Source organism: Nycticebus coucang, chromosome 15 (genome assembly GCF_027406575.1).
Source record: "Nycticebus coucang isolate mNycCou1 chromosome 15, mNycCou1.pri, whole genome shotgun sequence".
NCBI classification, from domain to species: domain Eukaryota; kingdom Metazoa; phylum Chordata; class Mammalia; order Primates; family Lorisidae; genus Nycticebus; species Nycticebus coucang.
Window position 1 is genome coordinate 5,558,402 of NC_069794.1, and position 25,665 is coordinate 5,584,066.

The window sequence follows — 25,665 nt, forward strand, 5'->3', positions numbered from 1 at the left end:
GGAGGGGAAGAAAGAGAGGAAGAGAGAAAGAAATGGGTATTAGAAACAAAGATTAGGCCTCACTGTTTTAAAGACAATAATTGAATCATGAGGGTGGATGATTGCCCATAAAGAATGTGTGGAAGAAAGTTGAGAACAGAAGCCTAGGGGATAATAACATTTGGGGGAGAGCCTGGGAAAGTAAACAAACAACAACAACAAACAAGAAAATGAAGACTGAGAGGAGCGTCCAGGCCAGAGCAGAGGGAGAAAAGCCAGTGAACCAGCATAGAGCAAGTCACACGAGAAATGGTTTAGCCAACTGTGTTCAGTGCTGGCTAGAGGGCAAATAAAAAACTAACCAATTTAGCAGCTGGATTTATCAGCAGATAGACCAAGGAACTTGAAAAGAACAATTTCTGTGGAGTGGCTCAAGCTAAAGCCAAATCATAGTGAGAGGAAGAGGAAAAGAAAGGTAAAACAAGGAAGATATTGAGCATGGCAAGAGACATTTATTCATGAGGAGAAGAGAATACTAAGTTGTCTTTGTATCATAATTATGCTTAAAAAAAAAGTTCTAGAGAGATATTGGTAAATTCTTCTTGGGTTTCCTTTTCTCTAAGCCCCAAGCACCGCCTCTCTAAATGGGAACATTTTCAAAGGAGAGTAGAATTGATTTGTTTTTCATCTTCTGTCCCACCCTATGTCTGCAGACTTCCTCAGTCCTATACCCTGGTGAGCAGGCTGTGCTTGGGCTGGCCCTGTGTTTTTCCGGCCGATTCCCTCTCCTGTGGGAGTGCCGCTGGGGTGCTGGCATGGGCAGGTATAGCGGGAGCCTTGTCCCCGTGTTGAGAAAGGTCTGGGGGACTTGGAAATGTAGGGCAGCACCAGGAAGCTGAGGATACAACACCAGGGAATAGCCTGTGTGTTGAAAGTGGGTCATCAACACAGGCTAGGAAGACATTTGCATTTGACTTCAGGAAATGGAGCCAGATGTAGCCCTGGCAGAGGTGTTCATGCTGCGAGTCTTCAGCGGGCCAGGGAGCCTGTTTTCAGGGCACTGTCTGCCCTAACCTTCTCCACAGACAGCTCAGCCTGAGGCAGTGGGATTTCCCCTTGTTTCTTCTCAGAATATATCGGTTTTTCAAGTTCTGGGTCCTGTGTGCCTTCACCAGACACTGACACAGACAGATACAGCAGAAAGCCGACATTCAGGTATAAGAATGTGACCATTTATTTTGCGTCTCACCCCCACTGAAAATTGTTAACAACATGCATTCTGCATCAAAGTGCGCCAGTCTGAGCAGTCGCTGTCTGTCACAGACTAGCACTTACATAACTGCCTACTTCACCCACACAGACTCCAAACTCAGGCCACTGAGACAGCTGACGAAGATGGGTCTAATAAAATGCATCAACAAATCAACAAACATACAAATGTGAAAAAAAATGAGTCCTTCCTAATACATGGGGAGAAGGGAACTCAACCTCTTGATTTGAAAATGACGACCAATTCTTAATATCTGATGTTTTTCTTGGTAATTAAAAAAACGTAGCCAAGGTGATTTTTTTTCAGCAGGATATTTAGTTTACATTGTAAATCTAATCTAAAATATAGGCATGGATTTTTGGAGAGAGAGGCAGACATTTAAAAAGTGAGGAGAATCTGACCTTCTATTGGAAATAAGCTAACCTTGGGCATTTAGCAAAAGAGCCTGCACAGATCAACTATCATCAAATGGAAAGTCCAGACCCAAAAGAGGTGATGAGACAGTGGCACAGGTGCATGCTGGGACCTGAGCACAACTCCCTGTTAACAAGTGTTAGTAGTGTAGTGGTGATGACTTCAGGGTCTTCCTAACTAGTATGTAAAGTGCTCCTTTTGAGTCCATAGCATAGTCTAGAGGTCTATAGCATACTATAGAGGTCCATAGTGCAGTCTAGAGGTCTATAGTGTACTCTAGAGGTCCATAGTGCAGTCTAGAGGTCCATAGTGCAGTCTAGAGGTCCATAGTGTACTCTAGAGGTCCATAGTGCAGTCTAGAGGTCCATAGTGTACTCTAGAGGTCCATAGTGCAGTCTAGAGGTCCATAGTGTACTCTAGAGGTCCATAGTGCAGTCTAGAGGTCCATAATGTACTCTAGAGGTCCATAGTGTATTCTAGAGGTCCATAGTGCAGTCTAGAGGTCCATAGTGTACTCTAGAGGTCCATAGTGCAGTCTAGAGGTCCATAATGTACTCTAGAGGTCCATAGTGTACTCTAGAGGTCCATAGTGCAGTCTAGAGGTCTGTAGTGTAGTTTAGCATCACTCCCCATAACTAGGAAACAAAGCACCCTTCTTCCATCTTTCTCCTGAGATCATGCCATTATAACTAAAGCTTTCCAGAAAACTGAAAGTTGTCTTTAAAAAAAATTAGTCAAAAAACAAAACAAAACAAAACAATTAGTCTTATCAATAATACAGAAAATAATTCTCTGGACACACTGTCTTGGATTGTCCTTCCTCCCTTCAGCATATTTCCTTGATCACATCTTCAAACAGGCCTGTGTAAAAGATGGGGTTTCCTAAGTGGAAGTAAACTCAGAGGGGACCTGGAAGCCAGCCTTCTGGGGTTAGGGCTCATACTGTGCAGAGATGCAAGGAAAAGTTTCAAAAGTCCAGGTCTGAAATGAAGTGACTTGAAAGAATAGATGGACCATTTGGAAATGAATAATACTCAATTGTTCCCAGTAACATGGCATGCCGTTAAAATAGTCACCTGATGGCCCATCATCTGTGCCCCAGGACCCTGCCTACCTCTAGTGTCACCCATGATCTTCCCAGGCCCTGATTCTCCATTGAGGGGCTCAGTTTGTTGGTCTCTAAGACTTGCTACTGTGGAATGTCATCCTTTAGTGGCTCCAGAGAGCAGACTTGTTCACATTCTTATCACTTTCTAAGTCCTCCCTGGGAGAGCTCCTTGTATGAGAGCTCCCAAGAAGAGTGCTGGGGCGAGGGCTGAGTTCCAGTCATTTGTGTGTGATTTTCCTGTACCTCAATTTTCTTATTTGCAAAATGTTTCTCAGACACGTCTCAAGAGTATGATGAGGAAAAATAATAAGAGAGAAAGGGCTTTGTGAAAAAGAAGAAAATCCTTATTCAGATATGAAGTAAAAATGATGTTTTCATTTAGGCCATTTGTGTAATTTAGACTTCCTTTTCTAGGCTGCAGCTTGAGAATATTTCCTACACGGTGCATGGCGGGGAGCTGTCGAAGATTTGGTACAGTCAATAGTCATTTCCAAGAGACGTGTTGCAGAGGGGAGAGTGCCACGAAAGGGTCATTTGAAATTCCCTTTGAAAGCATCATTAGCCAGCAGACCTCCTACTCTGCAGATGGGAAAGAGGGACAGACCTTGAGTGAGCAGAGAGGGTGGACAGAGGTTACCCATTACGTGTCACCAGACACCCTGCATGTATTTCAGTTCCTGCCCAAAAGTGTTGTTCAGCTTCTATAATTATTTATCCTATTCAGTGACACAGGGAAGAACATTTTATCTAATATTGTTTTTTCTATAGGAGAAAGCTAAACTGCTAAAAAAATGGCTTCTGACCCTCCTTATACAAGCATTCTTATGAAATAATGTTTTCATGTCTCATCATGCTACTTTCTTTGAAAATCCTTTCATACTTTTAAAAAGTAATGATTTTGTTCTTTTAGCTCTGTGCCACCACAAAACATCTTTCTCAACTTCCCTCCTTCAAAAACTTCTACAAACGTGCTGGACGGTCTCTCCGAGCCATCTATTTCTCTTCCCCTCGTGGCACAAGAATCCTGCTTACATCATTTAGCAAGACCTAATTAAAGTCTACTGGAATTTTTCTACTTACTGGGAACTCAATACCTCATAAGAAAACCTATTTTATTTCCTCACTTCTCTTCTGACAACAAAGCTCTTCATTATATCCTACCCGTATTTACTTGTTTTTCCTCTTGTCTTTATCTTCTGATTCTACATTTTTTTTAAAAAAAGCCCTTATCATCCACACATAGCAGTCCCTTCAGATAGTGAAGATGACGGTAAGAACCCCACCCTCCTTTCCTTCAGTCATAATACACTCTCAGGTATTCCTCTGTTCTTTACATTACAGCTCTCAGATTTGTACTAAGCTGCTATTGCACCTTTCAAATAATCTTTTTAAGAATCAGAGAAGAATCTTTTTACTTCCCTTGCAAACATTTTCCAGTTTACTGTGAAATAGTTTAGCCAGCATGCTGTGTACACATTTTGCCTCATTTATCATAAACATGTCTGTACGGGGAGAAAAGATAAATCCTTTACTTACATAAAATTGCTTCTCAGCCTAAATCTCTTAAGTAACAGTAAAATATTCCTTCTCTGTCCTTACTTTGTTTCAGCTCCCACAGATCCCCCTGCATTGCCTTCTGCTCTCTTATCCCTAGAACTAAATTTTAGAGAACGTTTAATACTTAAGTGAGGGATCTTCACTGCGTGTTCAAAAGCTGAGGATGTGAATTGTGAGAACTGAGCGTGCAGGACCTGCCTGCAGAGGGCGCCATGGCCATTGTGGGCTCCACAGTTCTGCTGGCGGCTCTGCATGTGGTAATCCCTTTCTTCATAAGCACAGAAAACTACTTAGAGCACTTAACTAGTGTTTTGATAAAAAACAAATCTGCAAAGGAGATCCAGTTGAAATTAGATTTATGGGACTAGAGTAAAAACACATCTGTTTCATTTGGGCAGCACTGAAGAAAATAATTACAAAGAGAAGATGCAGACACCCCTAAAGGGCTTCAGTCTGTGGGGTAGGAGAGAGTATTTCTTGAGAGTTTGCAAGTAGTGAATGTGACTTGCTGTTCAGAAACCATTTTAACCTGCCTAATTGTGTAAAGGCAAACCAGGAGCAGGAGAAGAAACAGGGAGTACAATTTTGTATAAAAATATGTGCAATTTTGCAGAATTACTTGGGGGTAGGGGTATTCCTAAAAAAAACCCAGATAACTCTAGACTGTAGAGTGCTAGAAATATGTAGATTGTGAGATTTCCTTATAATGGAATTTTATTGTTAGAATTGCATGCTCAATATACTGTAGTACCTAAAAAAGAGAATTAAAACCAGGAATCACAAAGTATACACAGTCTAGTTTAAGATTATAGCTCAGTTTATGTCATAAATGTCATATGCTACGTTATATGCTATGTCAGATTACATAACAATACACAGTATTTTGAAAAACATCTTCAACTCACCCAAAGTATGGCTAAGAAGAAACCACTGATTTTTTCTCCTACTTTTTTTTTTTTTGAGACAGTCTCACTGTGTCACTCTGGGTAGAGAGTGCTGTGGCGTAATCATAGCTCATATCAAACAACTCTTGGGCTTGAGTAATCCTCCTGCCTCAGCCTCTGGAGTAGCTAGGACTAAAGGTACCCATCAGAATGCCCTGCTAGTTTTTTATTTTATTTTATTTTATTTTTAATAGAGAGAGATCTCACTCTTGCTCAGGCTGGTCTTGAACCCCTGAGTTCAAGCAATCCACTCACTTTAGCCTCCCAGAGTGCTGGGATTACAGGTGTGAGCCACCACGCCCAGCTGATGTTTTCTCTTCTGAAGCCAGTGCCTCTAACCTGGCTGACAGCATGACGGCACCCTTCCCTGTCCATCTCTACCTCTGTGGGCCCACCCACACCCCAACTCTGTCTCCCCAGTTGACATAGAAGAATTCGGAATTCATGGGGATTTCTTCAGTCATTAAAACATTTTTTTTGTGCAGGTTTTCAATGTATACTTTTAATGCTATGACCCATTCAAAAGACATGTACAAACTATAGTTTTTACATGTTTTTCTAACCAGGTAGATGGTGATTATGAAACATTGATGATGTGGCAAAAAAACCCACAAAATTTAGTTTTGGCTATTTGAAACTGTATCTGATATTCACATTTATCCTATCTGACCTCTGCTGATGCAACTTGACCAAAGAATAAAGCTTCGTTTTGATCCAACTAATAAGTTATAAATAAAAGTTCAATATAATTTTCCTTATACCAAATATATTTTGATCTAGGTCATGGCACTCCCCTGTGATTTCATAAATTATTTATTAAAAGTTTTCAGACTAGACATAGCGTAACTACAAAGAACACAGGCTGTGGGATCCCATAGAACATTGGTTTGAATTCTGGATTTTCCCACTTACTTCTCTTATTATTCCTGTACGGAAGGCAACTGATGGTTATGTTCTAAAATATACCATGTATGCTGAGAATTACATGAGAAAAATGTTTGTACCTTGCTTAGAAATGAGCATAAAGGTGATAAATGCTATCCATCTTTCTAGTATTATAAAGTACTTATACCTCACTGAGAATATTTAACTGTAGGGCCTTCATTTTTCTAGGGAAAATATAACTGAAAACATGTTGACCTCAGACACAGACGAGCAAAAGCCCCCAGGGCCGAGGCCCTAGGCAAGGGCTGAATCGCTGCCATCTGTACTATAGACGGCACTTTTGTCATCGTTTCATTTGAATTTAGGATCAGCTTATTCCCTTATATAACAAAAAGGCGATTTTTTTCAATGTTTATTTCCCCAAATAGCCTCCCCAAACAAAGAGATTAATGAAGTCACAATCCCTCCACATTTCATTAAATTACATCAATGCCTAACAAACACTGATGTGGATTGTTGCAAGCTGTGTTTCTGATTTGGCTTCCCTCCTACTCCTAACTACAGTGCATTATGTCTGATGTGTGCCGGGCGTTTCCGGGCTTGCAGACAGCGAGGGTTTCAGTGCATGCGGCGTGAGTCATGAACGTGGATGTCCATTTCTGCTTCTCCTGGGAGGCCCGCAGCCCAGCGCTGGGCAGCGGCTGTTCCCAGCCCCCTCAGCGCCATCTAGTGTCCGAATGAAGAGTGGCCGCCGAGCACTTGCACGCGGCGGGAAATAACCACCGGGCAGCACAGCAGCCGGGCTCTTCTCTCTTTCACATGCCGCTGGACTTGTGAAAACTTCAGTTCCTACCCCAATCCACCACCCAAGTAAATGCCAGAATACCTTTTGCATTCTAAGGGCTCCATCAAATGCTGTTTGCTTTTACTGCAAAGATTTGAGTTGCTGCGTCTTTATGGCTCGCAGCTGCCGCCGTGCACACAGGCTTTCTGGAAATGAGGGTTTCTGACGATCCGCGTGGAACCACAGCGTGCTGCTCACAGTACCCATGTCCTTTATTGCTGTAAGAACTGTTGTCATCCCTCCCTCCATACATTTTATTCTTCTCTCTCTCTCTCTCTCTTTTTTTTTTCAGATTGTCTACAAAGCCTGGCTCTGTTCCCAGTATTTTGAAGTCACACAGTTTAACTGCAGAAAGACAGTTCCTTGCAAGCAATACTGTTTGGAGGTTCAGACGCGGTGTCCCTTTATATTGCCCGACAACGATGAAGTCATCTACGGAGGCCTCTCCAGTTTCATCTGCACAGGTACAGCGCAGGCAGCGCGGGCGGGATTTTCTCCCCAGTCCCTGGTGGGTTTGCGTTCTTACGCTGTGTTCGCTTTGCTGTTTCCTTCCACTGGCACAGCCTTGAAGATGCAGCTGGTAGTTTTCCACGCTTTCATTAATAGGAGCACAGGTGACAACCCTGCCCGGGCTTAGAAACGGTGGGGCCTTGACGCCACATTGTCTGTTCTAGAACCAAGATGACCATGATGAACTTTGCAAAAGGATAATTCTGAGGGCAAAATATTAGCCCTCGTTAGAGTAGGTTGGATTCTGCCTGCGTTATCTTTCCATTGCATAAGAACCGAGGGTGTGATCAGGACGGTAAAATTATGTTTTTAAAAATTGGTAACAGGTTTATGTCCCCATGTCTACTTTCTGAGAATTTTTGTGCCTTTTTATCTTCAAAACGTAGTCAAGGCGCACAGAAATAGCAGCCAAAGTTATTTGTGAGTGTGCATGTGTGTGTTAGAGCCACAAAGAAAGGACAAAATACAATTCTATCTTGGATTTTCCATTAACAATGTTTACTTCTTTGAGAAAATGACTCAGATTAGGCAAAACACCAAGATCAGCACTTATTTTTGAATATTTATAAGCATTATATAATATAGATACAAAATAACATATAAAGGATCAAAGTAGTCTGTTTTTTAAATAAATAATAACTAGACAGTGAGAACAAGATGCTTTGCCATGGTGGTGTGATAATCAGAGTTGCTGTTCTATATTCTCTTTTAGTAAAAATAAAACCATACAATATTCTTGTAACTATGTGGCTTTAGTAATAACATGTTTAGTTTCCAAGTTTTCAGGATAAAGCATTATTGTTAAGTAAGGAGAAACAGGAATGTTCTCTTCTGATGTAAGACTTCATGAAAATCCTCTGAAACAGAATGACATATTAAGATCTCAACATGAGAATTTATCAAAGTATTTCTGGACCACTTATTTTAATTCGTAGCCATTATTCGTACTGTTCTAAGTCTAAATTATTAAGCTTTCCAAGGAGAGTCCTATGAGCCCACCCAGAGGACCAGAGGACTATCTCTTACTCTGTCCACACTTACGGAAGGACATCTGACTGAGGTGAGGGGACCTGGGTCTCGTTCACTTCCCCTGTGTGTTCTCTCCCAGGCACCATCTCATCACGAGTGAACTAGTCATAGCAGGAACCCCCAGGCCACGTCAACTTACTATGAGGATTAAATGTAAGACACATCATTAATAGATCATAGTCGTAGTACACAGAATGTTAATCTGTAAAATGTAAAATGATTTCATAATCGTTTTTGTTATCCTACTGATTTATGCTTAGAGCATTTTTTCACGTAGCTTCTGTCTGCTGTGAGGAAAAGGAGAGAGAAAGAGACAGAGAGAGAGAGAGAAAATGGACAGAGGGAAGGAGAGAGAAAATGAGTATATTTTTGCTTTAAGACTGAGGCAAAATTCGCCAGACACCTTGTTCATTTATCTTGAGTTTCACATAGAACCTTCCATAAATCACCATGAAAATAAAGCCTTAATTTTTTGACTGTGAGATAGTCAGGTGCCTGTGATATTAGGACTTCCAAGAACCTTGTGGAACTTGATGTGAAGTCTTGTTTGTGAATTCACACGCCACTGTTTTTTCCCTAGAGGTCAATAGCTTCTACCAGGTCCTCAAAGTGGACCAAAAACCCAAATGAAGGGCAAATTATTATTTGTCTTTATCTTCTATTTTTTCCTGGTTTTTATTGTTATTTGTGAATCTGAAATATATGTTTGATTGTTTGTCCCTTTCTCCAAACACTTTCAAGGTCACCCGAATGCTAAGGATAGGATTAAATCTCTCTCTGCACAACATGGGCAGGGAATCAAAACTATAGTTTTAATTGTCTTTGAGTTTAGTAAACACAGCTTTGTCATAGCCTGAGCTACGCCCTTAAAAAAAAAAAAAAAAAGTGGGAGAGAAAAGAAGATTTGTTTCTGGGTCCAGAGAAAAATGCCGTGTCTATTAGAGGCCTCTGGGATACTCTCATCACTGAGAACCTACGATACTCATGCCAATTTTGTTTGGTTGGGCTCATGGTCCTTCCATTACTAAACTGCCCAAAGTGTGCCAAATAAATTCTGAAGGCTTTTTGTTCTGAAATTATGCAAAATAATTTGATGAAAAACAATTTTCAGGAAAATCTTCTCTCCTGATGTGTGGCCCAGGCCTCTTGGAAGACCCTTGTCTAAGTTGGGTGTTCCTTAGCGTGGACTGCTGGGCCCTGAGGGAGCTATTTCCACTGCTGCCCCTGGCCAAGGACTGCCCTGGACGAGCCCTAGAGTGGGCTCCATCTGGGAAGGAGTGAGCCCAGAGAGCCGCTCCTGGGACCCCTGGGTGAGCGATGGAGCAGAGTGGCTTGTCATGCGTCTAGGGCAGCTAGTGAGACTGACACGTAGGTTCTGTTTGTTCCCAAACTTTAATGAGTCACACATTTTTGGAGGCTCATCTCCCAAAAATGCATTTTCAAATAACTTACCCTTTTAAATAAGTTTGGAGAGGCCATGAGTCATCTCGGGCCCCTTCATGCATTTTGGAGGAAATGTCTGAAATACTCAGGAAGGGACCAAATACAGAAGAGAAATGGAAGCACTATTCCTAGTTTCCCAGCTGGCAGCCGGTAACCAAGGCCACATGGGTCACAAGTGCACAGAAACTTCATGTCCTCACAAGGACCAAAGCTGTTCACATCTTACTTGCTGAATTATGTGCAGTTCTAGAAAAGGAATGCCCCCAAGTAAGTTGACCTGAATCTTGCCTCTGGTAATTCTTCTTTTTAAAAAAACATAATTTTATTTCCATTCTACATGCTAAAATATGTAATAATTTATCATTAAGAATAGAAAAAAAATAGATGGAGTCTCTTCAACAAATTTCATCATAATTGTTTTCTACTGTTTGAAAGGTGTTCAAGTCAAAGCTTCTAGAAGAATAGAGATTTCTCCCTAGGATGCTGAGGATTCCCCCCCACACACACACACACCTGTCTAATCAACATCAAAATAAAAGTCTTCCATATGCACATAACTGCCTATGGCCTGTGATATGTTTTCCATGCGAAGATCAATTTGATTCAAGGTGCATCTCCTTGATGACAAACCGGTGCTGTGGTGACTATTTCTCTTTAGAGTCCCCTATGCACAGCATGTTAGGGATATGGAATTATAGGACCTCAAGTTCTTGCTCTCACTGTTTTATTAGACATACATGGTATTTTGATACTTAGGATTCTTTTCATTCTCAGGAAAAAGTGAGTATCTTGGAGTTGATATGAATCATGTGGAAGGTTCAGAACCTTCCAAATTTCTCTAAACCATCAGGAGTTACTTACGAGTTGGGTAACCATTATTCAGTTCAGTCCCCAGCACGTATTTTTTTATGGTGCTCATAGTACTTACCCAAGTTCTAGATTTAGAAGTTGAATATATATATATATATATATATATATTTTTTTTTTTTTAATCATCTGCTACTGTGTGTGCCTATGATCCTTAGTAAGCCAATAATTTATTCTGGAAAATGAACTATCTGAGAATGCACATCCATCACCCTGGAATGTCTCTGACTGGGGAGGCTACAGAGGTCACAACCACATGTTCTGACCACGGACCCAGCTGACAGAGTGCCTCCCGCGGGCTTAATTCTGACTCTGTTTTAGAAGATAAAAGAAAGACACCTCGCCTGGGATTTCTCTTGGTTTTTCTGTGAAAGAATAAAACTGACAGGCTACTAGAGGAGCGTTTGAAAAATTAATTAGGGAGAAATTCTGAGGCTCTGTCAGGGTGAGGCCTGTCGTTTCACGCTCAGCATTTCTCGAGGTGGGTTCTGTTCCCGTCTGCAGCTCAGTGCACAGACGCACTACTTACTATTTTGGAAACTCGATTTCTTCATCTCTAAAGTGAGGAGGTGGATGTCGTTTCTGGATTCTGTGGTGTCAACCCATCATCGTGGTAATTATATGGGCTTCCCTCTCCCCACTCCCTCACCTCCTTCTAGCGTTCCCTGGAGGAATTCTTGATTGCTTACCTGCAGTAGCGAACCAAGATTAAGGAAACAGAAGCAGCAGAGTAGCAGGGGCTGTGGGCGCTATGGTAACGAGCTCGCGCGCTAAGAAAATTACCAGTTGATTGATGGATACAACAGACATGATTTGCTGCTCCATTTTTCGTAGGGAAATTATTGAAAGAATCAAAGTAAAAGTTGGTCTGCTGGGGGTTACTGACAATGGAGCTAAAACACACTTTGAGAATTCTGTGTAAATTCTGCACTCCATTTTTTAGCTGTGACAAGAATAAGGTTATGTTTCCGTCTCTGGGGAAAATACTGTGGGCTGCTGTTGTCCCTTTACCGTGACAGGCGGATTAGGATGTGATGGAGGACGGGAGCCCTCTGGTGGCCACGTCGTGCCACTGCAGAGCCCCGAAAGAGCGGCTTGTCTGCTGCCGAGAAAACGCAGTGACCACATTAGAAAGGAAATTGAAGATGTTTCTGACTCACCGTTTACTTGTGAGAGAGCAAACCACTATGAAAGAAGAAACATGTTCAAAATCCAGGTCTGATGCTGAACAATGAGTTGAGAAAAAATTCGAAAAGACAGAAGAGAATTCCTTTTTAAAGTATTTTAGTAGGAAAAAATTCTGCCTGCCGTAGATTTTAATCTGTACACTTATACAACTTCCAGTTTATATATTTTCCCCAATGTGTGTACATTGTTAAAAATGCAGGGCCTTTCCTTTGGAAGTAAAAAGAACAGTATGGTGATGGCATCATTTCATCTTTTATGTCAACTTTTGCTTTGATTCTTTCAATAATTTTCCTATGAAAAATGGAGCAGCAAATCATGTCTGTTGTATCCAAAGAGAAATGTGAAGGTACGTGGAATAGCCAGGATAAAATAAAGTAATATGGAAAACATTATTTTAAAAACTCAAAATACACTAACTTCACATGTTGGGGACATTTCTTCCATTAAAACGCCGTACTTTTGAAGTTTATTCAAGTACACATATTTAGGTTTGAGTTCCCATACATAATTCATACTTCAGATTGGTTTCCCTGACTTCTCCGTCCATGTGTATTCCCAAAAGCTCAAGTTTGCCGTTGGCAAGGGAACAGAAAGTAGGGAGAGGCTGCAGTGGAAATCAGAATGTGGGCAGCCTGCCAGCAGAGACGAATTCTGGGACATCACAACCACTGCAGAGTTTCTTTGTCTCATCTCTCTGGGTGGCTAACAGTGCTGAGACCCTGGGAACACCCACTCCACACGGCTGCTGAGGGCGGAAGCCTGCGTTAGAGACCAGCTGTGGCCCAGCCTGGCAGTGCTTGGGGAAGGGTGGCTATACAGGAGAAGGGGGCTGCATGCCTGTCTGTGTAGAGCCAGGAAGCCACCTGCACCCTGCGTATCCTGAGAGTCCTGGCTAGAGAGCCACGGGAAAGCTATGGACGGACGCAGTCCCCTACCCCCAGGTGCGCGGACAGTGCTAAGCACGTCCCTCCCAGGTTGCTCACCTCCACAGATTTTGGAGGAAATTCTGATGTCTTTCAAGTTATTCTTCGGCTTTTCCTCTCTGTACGTTGCCTAACCTAGGAGAAAAACTGAAACACATTAGACCAGGGAGAGCTGAGGAGACGATGTCTAGACCACTTCAACCCAGGAAGTGTGTGTGCTCCACACATGATCTCGCTGCACCCAGGGCCAAGCCCATGGTCATTTCTTAGCCTGTGAGTCAGTGAGCACCACAGGTGACTGAATAAAAGCATGGCAGCTGTCTTTTTAGATGCCAAGGGACAATTGTAATGATGTCAGCCCACAACTGCTTATTAACCTTGCAGCAGAATTGACACTTACTCACTTTTGTATTCAGCAGGTGTGCTCAGCACGCTCTGAAATATCTGGATGGAAGGCTACCGTTTGCTCAGGAATACTGAATGCCACCCTAGTAGAGAGGTGGCGGCAGGTGCCTGGACCACTAGTGAGCTAGTCTGTGCTTAGGTGGAAGTTGAATTAAAACATCCAGAGATCTTCTCTACAAGGTGATAGCACACACATTGGAACACGGTCCCTAGATTCTATGAGAGAGAGAATGCCCAGAAGTATTCACGATATGCGAGCCGTCACAGTGGTCACCAAAGGAAGAGTTCTAATTCTGGAATGTCAGTGTAGGAAGGATAATTCTGGCAAAGAGAGATTTCCCAGAACAGGTGAAATCTTATCCAATGAGAATATTTACCTCTTTTGTCTACAATTAAGACGCTTTTCTGAAGAATTTATTCCCACTTTGTAAATCACCATGACACTGAATCACTTTGAACAATAAAATTCTCCCACGTGATCATTGCTTCAGCCAATATTAGACTGACACAGGTTTCTGCAGTCATCTACTCTGATGAGTTGCTTCAGACTTGATCAGCCCTCCTCAACAAGCCTGCTGTTGGAGAAGCAGTAATAGCTCCCCGTTTCCTGGCCATTAGTCCAGCGTCTGTTCATTAGTGAAACAGGAGATGACCAGTTGTCCCATCCTGAAATTGGTCTGTAAGCAAACGTTTCCTTGCTATGGTGCAGCTGGAAAAAGCCAGTTGATAGGTTCACTGGGAGGTGATCAAGCCCACAGCTTGCAGTGTTTGCAGGAGTTCCCCAGGAGGCCAACTAACACTCCTGCTTCCTCATCAGGCTTCACATTAGAAAGGAACACTGCAAGTATTCCCAACTGGTACCATTATCCTGGTTAAAAAAGAAAGGAGGGCTGCTCCGCGCACTGTTGTCTAGAAAATTGCTGTGCTTACGTGGCTTAGATTGCTTAGCGTGAGCTTAAGTTGCACACATGCACCCCTACACACACATAACACCCACATACACATACACCTTCCCCAGGCACAGCCAGGCTGGGCCAGAGCTGATCTCTAACACACATACACATATGACGTATACATACACATACATCCATAACACCCATGGATACACACATAACACACACACACACACACACACACACACACCAGTGTAAAGGATTAGAAAAGAGCTCCAGAGTTTCTCAAATGCTTGTGTAAATACTATTATGAATCTAGATGACCTTATTCTAATTTTTATGTTATACATTATCTATAAAGTATATAAACATATTTATACAATTGATTTATATATATAAGATACACATAATTTATATATACATGTAAGTAAAAAAATAGCTAAATTTTACTAATGATGTAGGTAATTCAAATAAGCATTATTTTAGATATGGGAGGCGCCGGCCACATACACCAAGGCTGGTGGGTTTGAACCCGGCCTGGGCCAGCTAAACAACAATGACAACGCAACAGCAACAAAAAATAGCCGGGCGTTGTGGCGGGCACCTGTAGTCCCAGCTATTTGGGAGGCTGAGGCAAGAGAATCACTTAAGCCCAAGAGTCTGAGGTCGCTGTGAGCTGTGACGCCACGACACTCTACCAAGGGCGACAGCTTGAGACTCTGTCTCAAAACAAACAAACAAACAAACAAAAAAACTTACTTTAGGTATAAAAATCGAGATCAGTTTGTAAATACAACTTTAAAATTAGTTTTAGGGCAGTGCCTGTGGCTCAAAGGAATAGGGCACTGGCCCCATATGCCAGAGGTGGCGGATTCAAACCCAGCCCCTGCCAAAAACTGCAAAAAAAAAAAAAAAAATTAGTTTTAAACTTAATTCTGGAAAAAGAGAGGAATGCATTCCATCGAAGGGCAGCACTGCTGGAACAAACATGCAGCGACAGCTTGTGCTTTGTGTCCTCATTGCTCACTTTCTGGGTTTTGTCCCCAATATGGTACGTTGTCTTTTTCTTGACTAGTTCACGCTGGCAACAGAGAAATGGAATCAGACATCAAAATTCCTTCTGCTAGGAAGTGCAGGGTGCTAATATCCCCTCCCTGACTGAATATTTAATTATCAGAGGGGAAAAATGAAAGGTTCTTGGTTTTGACTTGGGACCTTCACCATTTTTAGTCCTTCGCTGGGCACTTGGGCTGGGAAAGTGCCGCTCTGATTAGTTGGTGACAGCACTGCCAGGGAACTCAGAAGAATTCCCATCACTAGGCAAATAATTCTCCCAAGGCAGGATCTGTTTCCAGTTACATAATGAATTCTTCTCACAGAGATACTTTTAAAATGTAAATGCCCATTCTTAACTGTGAAGAGCCTTCCATCTGATCACCTCTGAGGTCTCCAGCCTGTGCCCCTGAGCCATCACAGTCAGCATTTTACCAAAAATATCAGACGGAAAGGCCAATTTTCAAGAACCAAAGGCAAAGCCAAAGTCTTTCTCAGTAGCCATTTGTTCCTTAACAGCAACATCTGTCTGTGATGAACAGGCATTTCTGTTGCGTAAACAGCAGCCCCATCGCTCTGGCCCCCTCGGGATGGCGAGTGACCAGGGAGTCACATGTGTGTGGGAGCCCGAGCGTGAGCCACACTGAGACCGCTGGCTCTAAAGCAGTTGATACCCAGTACTCTTGAAACATTTATGTTTCCCTGTGTTTGAATTGGTAGAACGCGCACAGCAAATAAAACCCGACAGGCACCAGAGCTTGGGAACCAGGTCGGCTCCTTCCCCGGCCAACTGGCAACTCCCATCATCAGTTACAGATTTAGCATAAATTATCCACTCCCTTCACAATGAATGGCCATGTGGTTTATTTCTGACCTTCTGTTATTAAATGCAGTTCCACGGGGAGTATTTTTTGTTGCATCACTGTTTACTACAGCCTGTAATTTCTTCTGTAAAATAAATTCTATACCAATAAGTGTAATTGGGTCAGAGACTGCGTGCTCAGTGTTTGGAAGATGCTGGCAGGACAGCCCTCTCCTGGCACTGGTCACGTACCTCTCTCATTGTCCCAGCTCCCTGGGCAGAGTCCCCAAGCTCCTTCCATGGCTCCACGGACCCTGACTCTTCTCTCCCTCTAGAGACCCAGCCCTCTAGAAGCCAACACGTTAAGTCTGCTGCACCGGTTTTCTCTCCCTCAAACCTTCCTCTGCCTCATCCGTGGGCATCTGCCACTCCCCGCCCCAAAGGCTGGGCTCCAGCACACGTGCCCAGAGCCTGTGTTCCCCCCCCCCCGTAGCACCGCCCTGCTGAATTTTAACCCCACCTGCTGTCTCTTCCCGTTCCAGCGAATTGCACTAGGGTAAGAACTTAGGTTGTTGGCAACTATATCCCCAGGTATGCCCAAAGAAAGTTTCTGAAACAGAGTTTGTGTTTAATAGGCAAATATTAATTAATTAATTGATAGATCACAACATGGGGGCGTCAGCGGGAGTCCCTGTCCTTGGAGCAAGAAGAGGCTTCCAGGGCTGGGAGGAGTAGCTGAGGGAGGAACCAGACATGCCCCGTGAAGCCAGCAGGGGCGGGGGGAGTAGCTGAGGCAGCAGGGAGATACCAGTCATGCCCTCTGTGGAGCCAGCAGGGGCAGGGGGAGTAGCTGAGGCCACAGGGAGGTACCAGTCACACCCTGTGGAGCGTCAGGGGTGGGGGGAGTAGCTGAGGCCACAGGGAGGTACCAGTCACGCCCTCTGTGGAGCCAGCAGGGGCAGGGGGTGTAGCTGAGGCCACAGGGAGGTACCAGTCACACCCGGTGGAGCAGCAGGGGTGGGGGGAGTAGCTGAGGCCACAGGGAGGTACCAGTCACGCCCCGTGGAGCCAGCAGGGGCAGGGGGAGTAGCTGAGGCCACAGGGAGGTACCAGTCACACCCCGTGGAGCGGCAGGGGCTGGGGGAGTACCTGAGGTGGCAGGGAGGTATCAGTCATGCCCCATGGAGCGGCAGGGGCGGGGGAGTAGCTGAGGCGGCAGGGAGGTAGCAGTCACGCCCCGTGGAGCCGGCAGGCACTCGCGCCTGTGCATCTGCTGGGATGTTTGGAGGATTCAGGGGCCGATGAATAGACGCACCTTAACCAAGGGTTTTTGCTTTTTGGAGTCAGAAAGAAGCACAGAGGCATTGTTTGTTTGGAGCCATTTTGAGTCTTTACATCCACCGTGTCTTCAGGGCAGGAGAAAGGCTCCTGTCCCCACCAAGTCCCTCACCATTATCATGCAGCTCAGTGGCTCCACACAGCCTGAAACACTGGAACTTAAGATAAAAAGAGCTAATATGTGATATGACTTCCACGGTTATGGAATCTACATTTTAAATAGGAGCCCTCAACGGAGTCTTAGGGGTTGAATTGTGTCCCCTGGCTCTCCAAATTCATATGTTGACATACTCACCACTTGCACCCCAGAACATGACCTTCAATGGCTGTGCCTTCCTCATGGAGGTCATCAAATTAAAATGAGGTCAGTGAAACAGGCTCCAAGCCAACGTGATTGGAGTATGTGTTAGTGGCTGGGCTGCCTTAACAAAACATCAGACTGGGGGACTTGAGCAACACTGATTTCCTCACAGTTCTGGAAGCTACAAGTCCAAGGTCAAGGAGTCTGCGGGTTTGGTTCTCCTGAGCTGCCTCTCCTTGGCTGGTAGACAGCTTCCTTCTTACTGTCTCCTCACATGATATTTCCTCTATGCATGCACATTCATGGGGCTTTTCCGTGGATCCAAGTTTCCTATTCTTAGAAAGATGCCTGCCCTATTGAATCAGGACCCACCCCGAATGCCTCTATCACCTCTTTAATGGCCCTATTTCCAAATGCAAACACAGGTTGAAGTATTGGGCATTAGGATATCAGCATATGAATTCTGGGGGTGCACAGTTCACCCCTTAACAGTATAATCGTAGAAAGGGGAAATCTGGATACACAAACACATAGGGCAAAAGCAATGTCAGCAGATACGGAGAAGATGCCTGGAACACAGCCTTCTCTCCAGCCCTGGAAGGACCCAGCCTGGCCAAACTTCTATTTCTGAAGCCACTGAGTCTGTGGTACTTTGCGGTGGTAGCCCACACACTGTACAAACCTTGAAATTTTGGAATAAAACAGACACATTCGATATTGTTCAATAAAAGAGGAGTTCTAACTCTCACATGAAGATTTACTTTGCGTGCTTCGGATGTTCTAGAGCAGCGATTCTCAACCTGTGGGTCGTGACCCACAGGAACTGTATTAAAGGGCCGCGGTATTAGGAAGGTTGAGAACCACTGTTCTAGAGGATTAGAGAAAGGAGGTAATGAAAAGGAATTAGACGGGCGATGAGAGAACTCAGCCAGTGGGATTGAGGGGTGAGTAATCATGTGGGGAGAGTAATGATGAAGAAAGGGTATTCCTGCTGCAGGTCCCCTTTAATTGTAAAATAAAATTATTTTTGCATATTTTATACATCTTCTTTTGATGGGACTTAGAACCATAATTGATCTGTGTGCCATTGTGCACTATGTCCAATTAATCATGGTTCAATAAACAGAAGACTCTAGACCTACGTCTGAAAACCCTTCATTGCAAGAAACTACAGTTCATGAATTCTTTTTTTTTTTTACTTTTTTTTTTTTTTTTATTGTTGGGGATTCATTGAGGGTACAATAAGCCAGTTACACTGATTGCAATTGTTAGGTAAAGTCCCTCTTGCAATCATGTCTTGCCCCCATAAAGTGTGACACACACTAAGGCCCCACCCTCCTCCCTCCATCCCTCTTTCTGCTTCCCCCCCCCATAAACTTAATTGTCATTAATTGTCCTCATATCAAGATTGAGTACATAGGATTCATGCTTCTCCATTTTTGTGATGCTTTACTAAGAATAATGTCTTCCACTTCCATCCAGGTTAATCCAGCAACTCTCTGTACATTCTGCTAGATACTGCTGAGAACCTAAAACTGCTCTAAAAAATAAAATCTATTTAAAAAGATTTAAAATCATTAAAAAAAATTCTAGCTAAATAAACTTTCTATCTCTAGAATACTTTCTTCCACTGGGAAATGCATTTGTTCTATCATTTCTAGCCTGGTCCTGTTGTTAGGAAATATAGATTAATAGTTTTACTTAATTTCTATACAGCTTTCAAATTCCCAGTCTTAGTACTTAAAAAAATAGTTTCTATTTCTCTTCATTTCTATTATTCTTTCCCTAAAGAGTTAAATACATGAGAAATTTTCTTTAAGATAGATATTACATTTATAAAAAATCATGAGCTCCATCAATTAGCACAAAAAAAAAAGAAGAAAAGAAAGAAAACAGCAAATGTGAGCAGCAATTTGAGCGTATAATTTGAGAGACTCCATTATGTAAAATCATGGGAGCTTTAGAGCTTATGGAGCCTGGTTGTTCCCCAGCTCCAGCAGGTGGTGTCTCTGGTGGGCCTGGGCCACAGGGAGGATTGGGAAGTGAGCATGGGTGAAGTGATCAATTAGAACCATCAGCTACAAGCGAAGAAATAGTCAGAGTGCTCTTTATCATATTTCCTTCTCATTATAGCTTAGCAATTAAATTTAGCAAATAAATAAATTTGAAGAATGGAGAAACTACATTACATTCTTGAGAATTTCCCAAGTTCACAAGAAAGCCAGCAATAGGAGCCGGTGTGTCTGACTTTCTGCCTAGCCTGGCCCATTGCTTTTTCTGTGTTCTTTTTAAAAAGTACTTCTTATTTGGTACATTTAAGGTATCCAGCAGGAGGTTCTGAGATACATTGTCTGAGTCACTTTTCTGTTGCTATGACAGAATACCACAGACGGGGAAATTCATGCAGAAAAGAAATTTATTTCTTGCCTTTCTGGAAACTGGAAAGTCCAAGGTCAAGAGGCAGCTCTGGAGAAGGTTTCTTGCTGTCTCATATCTTGCAAAAGGGCAAGAGTGTGGCTCAAATGGTGATCTCTCTTCCTTTTCTGACAGAGTCACAAGTCCCATCCTGGAGCCCTAATCTGATGACCTTATTTAACCCTAAGTATCTCCCAAAGGCCCTACCCCCATCAATATATAAACGTGGGTGACAAATGATAGCGTCCATGTACATATGGGAAGGGGTTACAGTAGTGGAGTGAATTAACATCCACACCCATAGCGTCCATGTACATATGGGAAGGGGTTACAGGAGTGGAGTGAATGAACATCTGCACCATCTCACAGTTACCCATTTTCCCCTGTGTGGCCAAAGCAGCTGTAATGAGAAAGTCAGCAAACTCCTCTGAACAAACTCAGTTAGCAAAACTCCTGGATCCTACCAGGGGTCCTCAAACTTTTTAAACAGGGGGACAGTTACTGTCCCTCAGACCGTTGGAGGGCCGGACTATAGTTTAAAAAAAAAAAAAAAAAAACTAGGAACAAATTCCTATGCACACTGCACATACCTTATTTTGAAGTAAAAAAACAAAATGGGAACAAATACAATCACACCGCCTCATGTGGCCCGCGGGCCGTAGTTTGAGGACCCCTGAAACTTGAGGTCTCACCTTCTACGCAAGACCCTTCAGCTGGTTCATCCTTTGACCTACATCTCTCCATCCCCCAACCTCAGACACCACTGTTAAACTCTTTCATTACCCCCATTTACTGGACCTTGTTTTCTTTAAGATTCATAAAGAAGTGATTTTCTTCTGTGCCTGCCATGATTCACTTAGTGTAATATGCCCTCCACAACCTGTCCGTTGTCCAGGTTGTGACAAACACACACGCACACACACACATAGACACACAGACACACAGACATACACACCCAGACACAGACACACACAGACATACAGACACACAGACAAACACACACAGAGACACACAGACATACAGAGACACAGACACACAGACACACACACAGACACACCCAGACACAGACATACAGACACACAGACACACACACAAGCACACACAAACACACACAGAGACACACAGGCACACAGAGACACAGACACAGACACACACAGACACACAGACACAGACACAGACACACAGATATACATACCCAGACACAGACACACACAGACACACACAGACACAGAAACACAGCCACACACACAAGCACACACAGACACAGACACACACAGACACACACACACATACAGACACACACAGAGACACACACAGACACACAGAGACACAGACACACACAGACAGACACAGACACACACAAAATTCTCTTGAATTTTCCCTCACTCCACAAACTCTTTATTTTCTGTTGCTGCTTTAACAAATTGCCGCAAACACCATCTTAAGACCTCAGACATTTCTTATCTTGTAGTCTGCGGTCGGAAGTCTGACGCTGATCTTAGCCGCTACCATCTAGACGTCTGCTGGCTTCTTCTGCTCTGGAGGCTTCAGGGGAAGCTTGGAGAAGATGTAGGAGAAGATTTTTCTGATCTTGGTTGTTGGCAGAATTCGGCGTCTTGCTATTACAGGTCCCAGGTCTCTGTTTCTTTGCGGGCTGCCCACCGAGGACCCTCCCCACCTTCTAGGAACCATCACACGCATTGGCTTGCAGCTCCCTTCCTGAAGCTTCCAAGTCAGCAGTTGTGGAGACACATCTCTGCCCAGACTCTGCTTCCTTCTTCCCATCTGAGGGCTCATGGGATTGCATCCATCCCGCTTGGATAATCCAGGGCGACCTCTTTAGTTCAATCTTGGCCTATAAGTAATGTTTACTTCCTTGTGTATGCCTGGTTCTGGGGATTAAGGCGTGGACCTTTGATTTGGAGGGGGCATCATGTTGCCTGCGACATCCGCCATGTAGCAGGCATTGTCCTGTACACAGGCAGCACGAGAAGGATTGACAGGTATAGTTTGTAACCTAAGAAATGCAAGTTCATCTGCAGAAGCAAACACATTAACTAAATGCTAGCCGGAAGGCTTTGCAAGTAAAGGATTAAGAAAGCATCAGGTTGAAAGCCTGAGCAAGGGCAAGACCCTGTCTCTACAAAAAAGTCTAAAAATTGGCTGGGTGTGCTAGTAGGCACCTGTCATCCCAGGTATTGGAGAGGCTGAGGCAAGAGGATGACGTGAGGCCAGGACGTAGAGGTTGCCGTGAACTAAGGTTATGCCACCACACTCTGCCTGGGATGACAGAGTGAGTCACTATCTCAAAAACCAAACAGAAATCAATCAAAGAAAGGATAGCAGGAAAGGGGGCAATCTCGGAGTAAGTGTGGAGAATGTTATCATCACAAATGTGTAGATGTAGAAAGGAGATACACGGAAAGTAAGCTTCCTTGGGATTAAACAGATTATTACCCAAAAGAAAATCCAGGGTGAAGATTTAATTCAGAGTTTTTGGGCTGCCTGCTGTGTATGCGTGTTACTACCACAACGTAATGACTGTAACTAGCATTCCCACTGGCTAGTAATTTTGGGAGCTTAGGAGGTAGAAGACAAGAAGACATTCGGTCAGGGGTTTACCGTGGGCTCTTATTCTGTCCTCACGATGCGTCTGTGTGGTGCTGAGGATGCATGAAAACGGCAGAAACCTCAGACTGACTTAAACAAAGAACACTGTTCCTTCATTCATGTAATTTAAAATGCAGAGATGAACATCCCCAATGATGGACGAGACAGGCAGATGTGTTGCGGTATAGACGTTTAGGTGTATGGAGAGGTGAGACGTGGACATGGACATCTCTCCAGGGTCAGCTCCTGCTGCAGCTCCAGGACTCTCTCTTCCCTGTGAGAGTCCTGCTATTCTCTTTGTTGTTTGATCTCCGCAGCAGATACAGGTCTTAACCCCCTGGGTTAGAAACTGCGGCAGGAAGAGATTCCCCTCATTCCCAGTAATTTCCACGGATGCTTCTCATGGCGTCGTGGCTTAAGTTGCCACACGTGAGCACTCAGTGTCCCCAGACGATGGAATTCTCTGCTCAGTGGGGTCGTCAGGGGTCCTCCTGCCTGTGGGAGGGGGTCAGATCAGGCCCACCCAGACTGCACTCGTGAGCTGGAGAGGACCGCTCCCCACAATAAGATCTGGGTGCCTTTCCCAGAGGGAGTGGTAGGTGTTAGTAAACCAAACAACAGCTGCCCGCTACACTACTTGTCCTTAGGAAACAGAGAAAGCCGCCGTGAATTTCCCTGCACTTCTCCTGCAGCCAGAGCACAGCCCAGACCAGCCTTCTTTCTGGCGGTGGTGCTGGTGGTGAACCACAGCATCTCACAGACCTTCCGCGTCTTTTAGATAGTAAAAGCTGTTCTCATTGAAAAGCTAAGCACTTGAGTCAAATATCCTAAGAAGCCACACCATCCTTTCTGTAAAGTCCTATTTTGTGTTTTATTTATGCTAGAAAATTATGCTTAATCATTTGGAAATATTTAGCAAATGCAAATATGCAAAAAGAAAGTATGGAAAACTGCAATCTACCACCAAGAGGAAAATAATATACCATGAATAGTGTTTCAAAGCACTAAATATGTTTTCCTAGCATAGTTTAATGTCTGCATAATAGCAGAGTATATATGTATACAGATTACATAAATTACTTCTGTGTTTTACCACTTAGGAAATATTTCTTCCTTTTCATTCTTTGCTGTATACCAGCTGCTATTATGAATGTATATATGGTCATTCCATGCACGTCTTATTCATTTCCTTAAAATTAATTCTTTGAATTGGAGAGGGGAGTTCGAAGGGCATGAGAAAGCTTGGGCCTTTTGATACGCATCGCCAAAAACTCAGAAAATTACTATGTCGATGCTCACCAGCAGTGAGAAGCAAAACAGAGAAATAATCCCAAGTTTTCATTTTCTTACTCTTTTGTGGCCAAGGAGTATTATAATTAATATTTCTTTTGCGTGTTGCTGCTTAATGTCTAATTCTTTATTCAATCCGTGATCCTCTCTCTCCCTCCCTTCTGTTTCTTTCATTGTCACTGACACACATTCTCATTTTCCTGAATCTTTATTTCTTATAGGAAGCACTGAATTTTAAGGATGCTGTTTTCCTTTCAAGACGTAGAATGAGGGACAGGTCATAACTGCCACGTGGAGGGACCCGGGGAGCCCAGCTTCTTGACACTGGAGCTTCTCTCGTGTTGCTCTAGGGAACGTGAACTTCCCGAAATAATTTTTACTTTTTTTAATATTTTTTAAGTTTAGTAGGTCTTCCAACCTTTCCACATAATTTTTGAGAAAAAAAAGTAATCTGCAGAAAAACCGAGAGATAGCTAAACTACTGTAAGAACGAATACTTTTGTCGTTGTAAAGAACAGATACTCTGGGTCTCTCTAGTAAGAGTTGTGTTAAATCGTATTTTAAACAAATGTTTTCTGCTATGATATCGTTATCATTTTAAACTCATTCTTTTGACTATTTAGTAAGCATTGTCCAGCTTCTTTGCACTGCATTAAAATCTTATAGAATCTTGTGTCTTCAATAATAAATGTAAACCAAAGATCACGGAGGGCAACAACTAAGAAGCAAAACAGAGAGATCATGTGAGGCACCCTCAGATGAAATAAATCCTGCCCCTGCTGTAACTATGGAAGAAACAATGGGAGGCTTGAAACACTGCTTTTAACAGCTGACATGCCAGGATCTGTACTAAGGGACTGTTTTCTGTCACCTAGGTGAAATTTGTGTGGCCATAACTTTATGTTCAATGAAAATGTTCAATTTTAATGTGTGGTAGCCTCTTCAAATAGACACCCCATCACCCCAAACCCTCCCTGCCTGCCCTCAAGAAAGTCACTGGTTCCAAAGTTTTTTGCAATTACTTTTTGAAAACGGCGATAGTTTACAACTTTATTTTCATTTGAATGTTTACCTCAAATGTTAAAAAGTACTAGAAGTCAGTCCAATTCAAATCTGAAAAATAAAGGTGACAAATTAGTCTAGCTAACATCCTTTTGGATAAATTTTAATATGGACCCTAAAATATACAGACCGACTTTCTTTTCTGTTCCAGAAACTGCCCCCAGTATATTTGCTTTAAAAGATCATTGCTTTCTTTAAAGTCAGAGTATTACCAAACTAAGTTTTAGCATTTGCTTTGAGTAAAAAATATTTTGGTTAAAATCTAAACTTAACATTAACATTTAATGTTTCTAAAAAACAGTGAATCAAATTAAGAGAATATTTCACCCTAACATATTGAAAATAAGACATATTTTTGAAGTCAGGGTCTATTTATGGGGTGTTTACATGCCTTGAAGCCATTAACTTGTCCTGCATGTGGACACAGACCTGGGAAGAGTTGTGAGTTTTCTGTCATTACACAGAAAGTCTGGTTTTCTTTTTAAAAAGAAAAGCAGGAAATGTTGTTTGTACTCTAAATATATTGATGGATCAA

General features: G+C 43.0%; 1 protein-coding gene across 3 annotated transcripts in view; it reads left to right on the forward strand.

Annotated features, from left to right (window-relative positions):
* NALF1 (NALCN channel auxiliary factor 1) overlaps nucleotides 1-25,665 on the forward strand; it is a 619,808-nt gene that overhangs the window by 585,322 nt on the left and 8,821 nt on the right. For 2 of the 3 annotated variants that reach the window (XM_053563927.1, XM_053563928.1), the window contains exon 2: nucleotides 7,294-7,465. In XM_053563927.1, the coding sequence (XP_053419902.1) occupies nucleotides 7,294-7,465 (172 nt within the window). Of the gene's footprint in view, nucleotides 1-7,293; nucleotides 7,466-13,377; nucleotides 13,676-25,665 lie in introns of those variants that run through there. The other variant, XM_053563929.1, reaches the window with a different exon arrangement.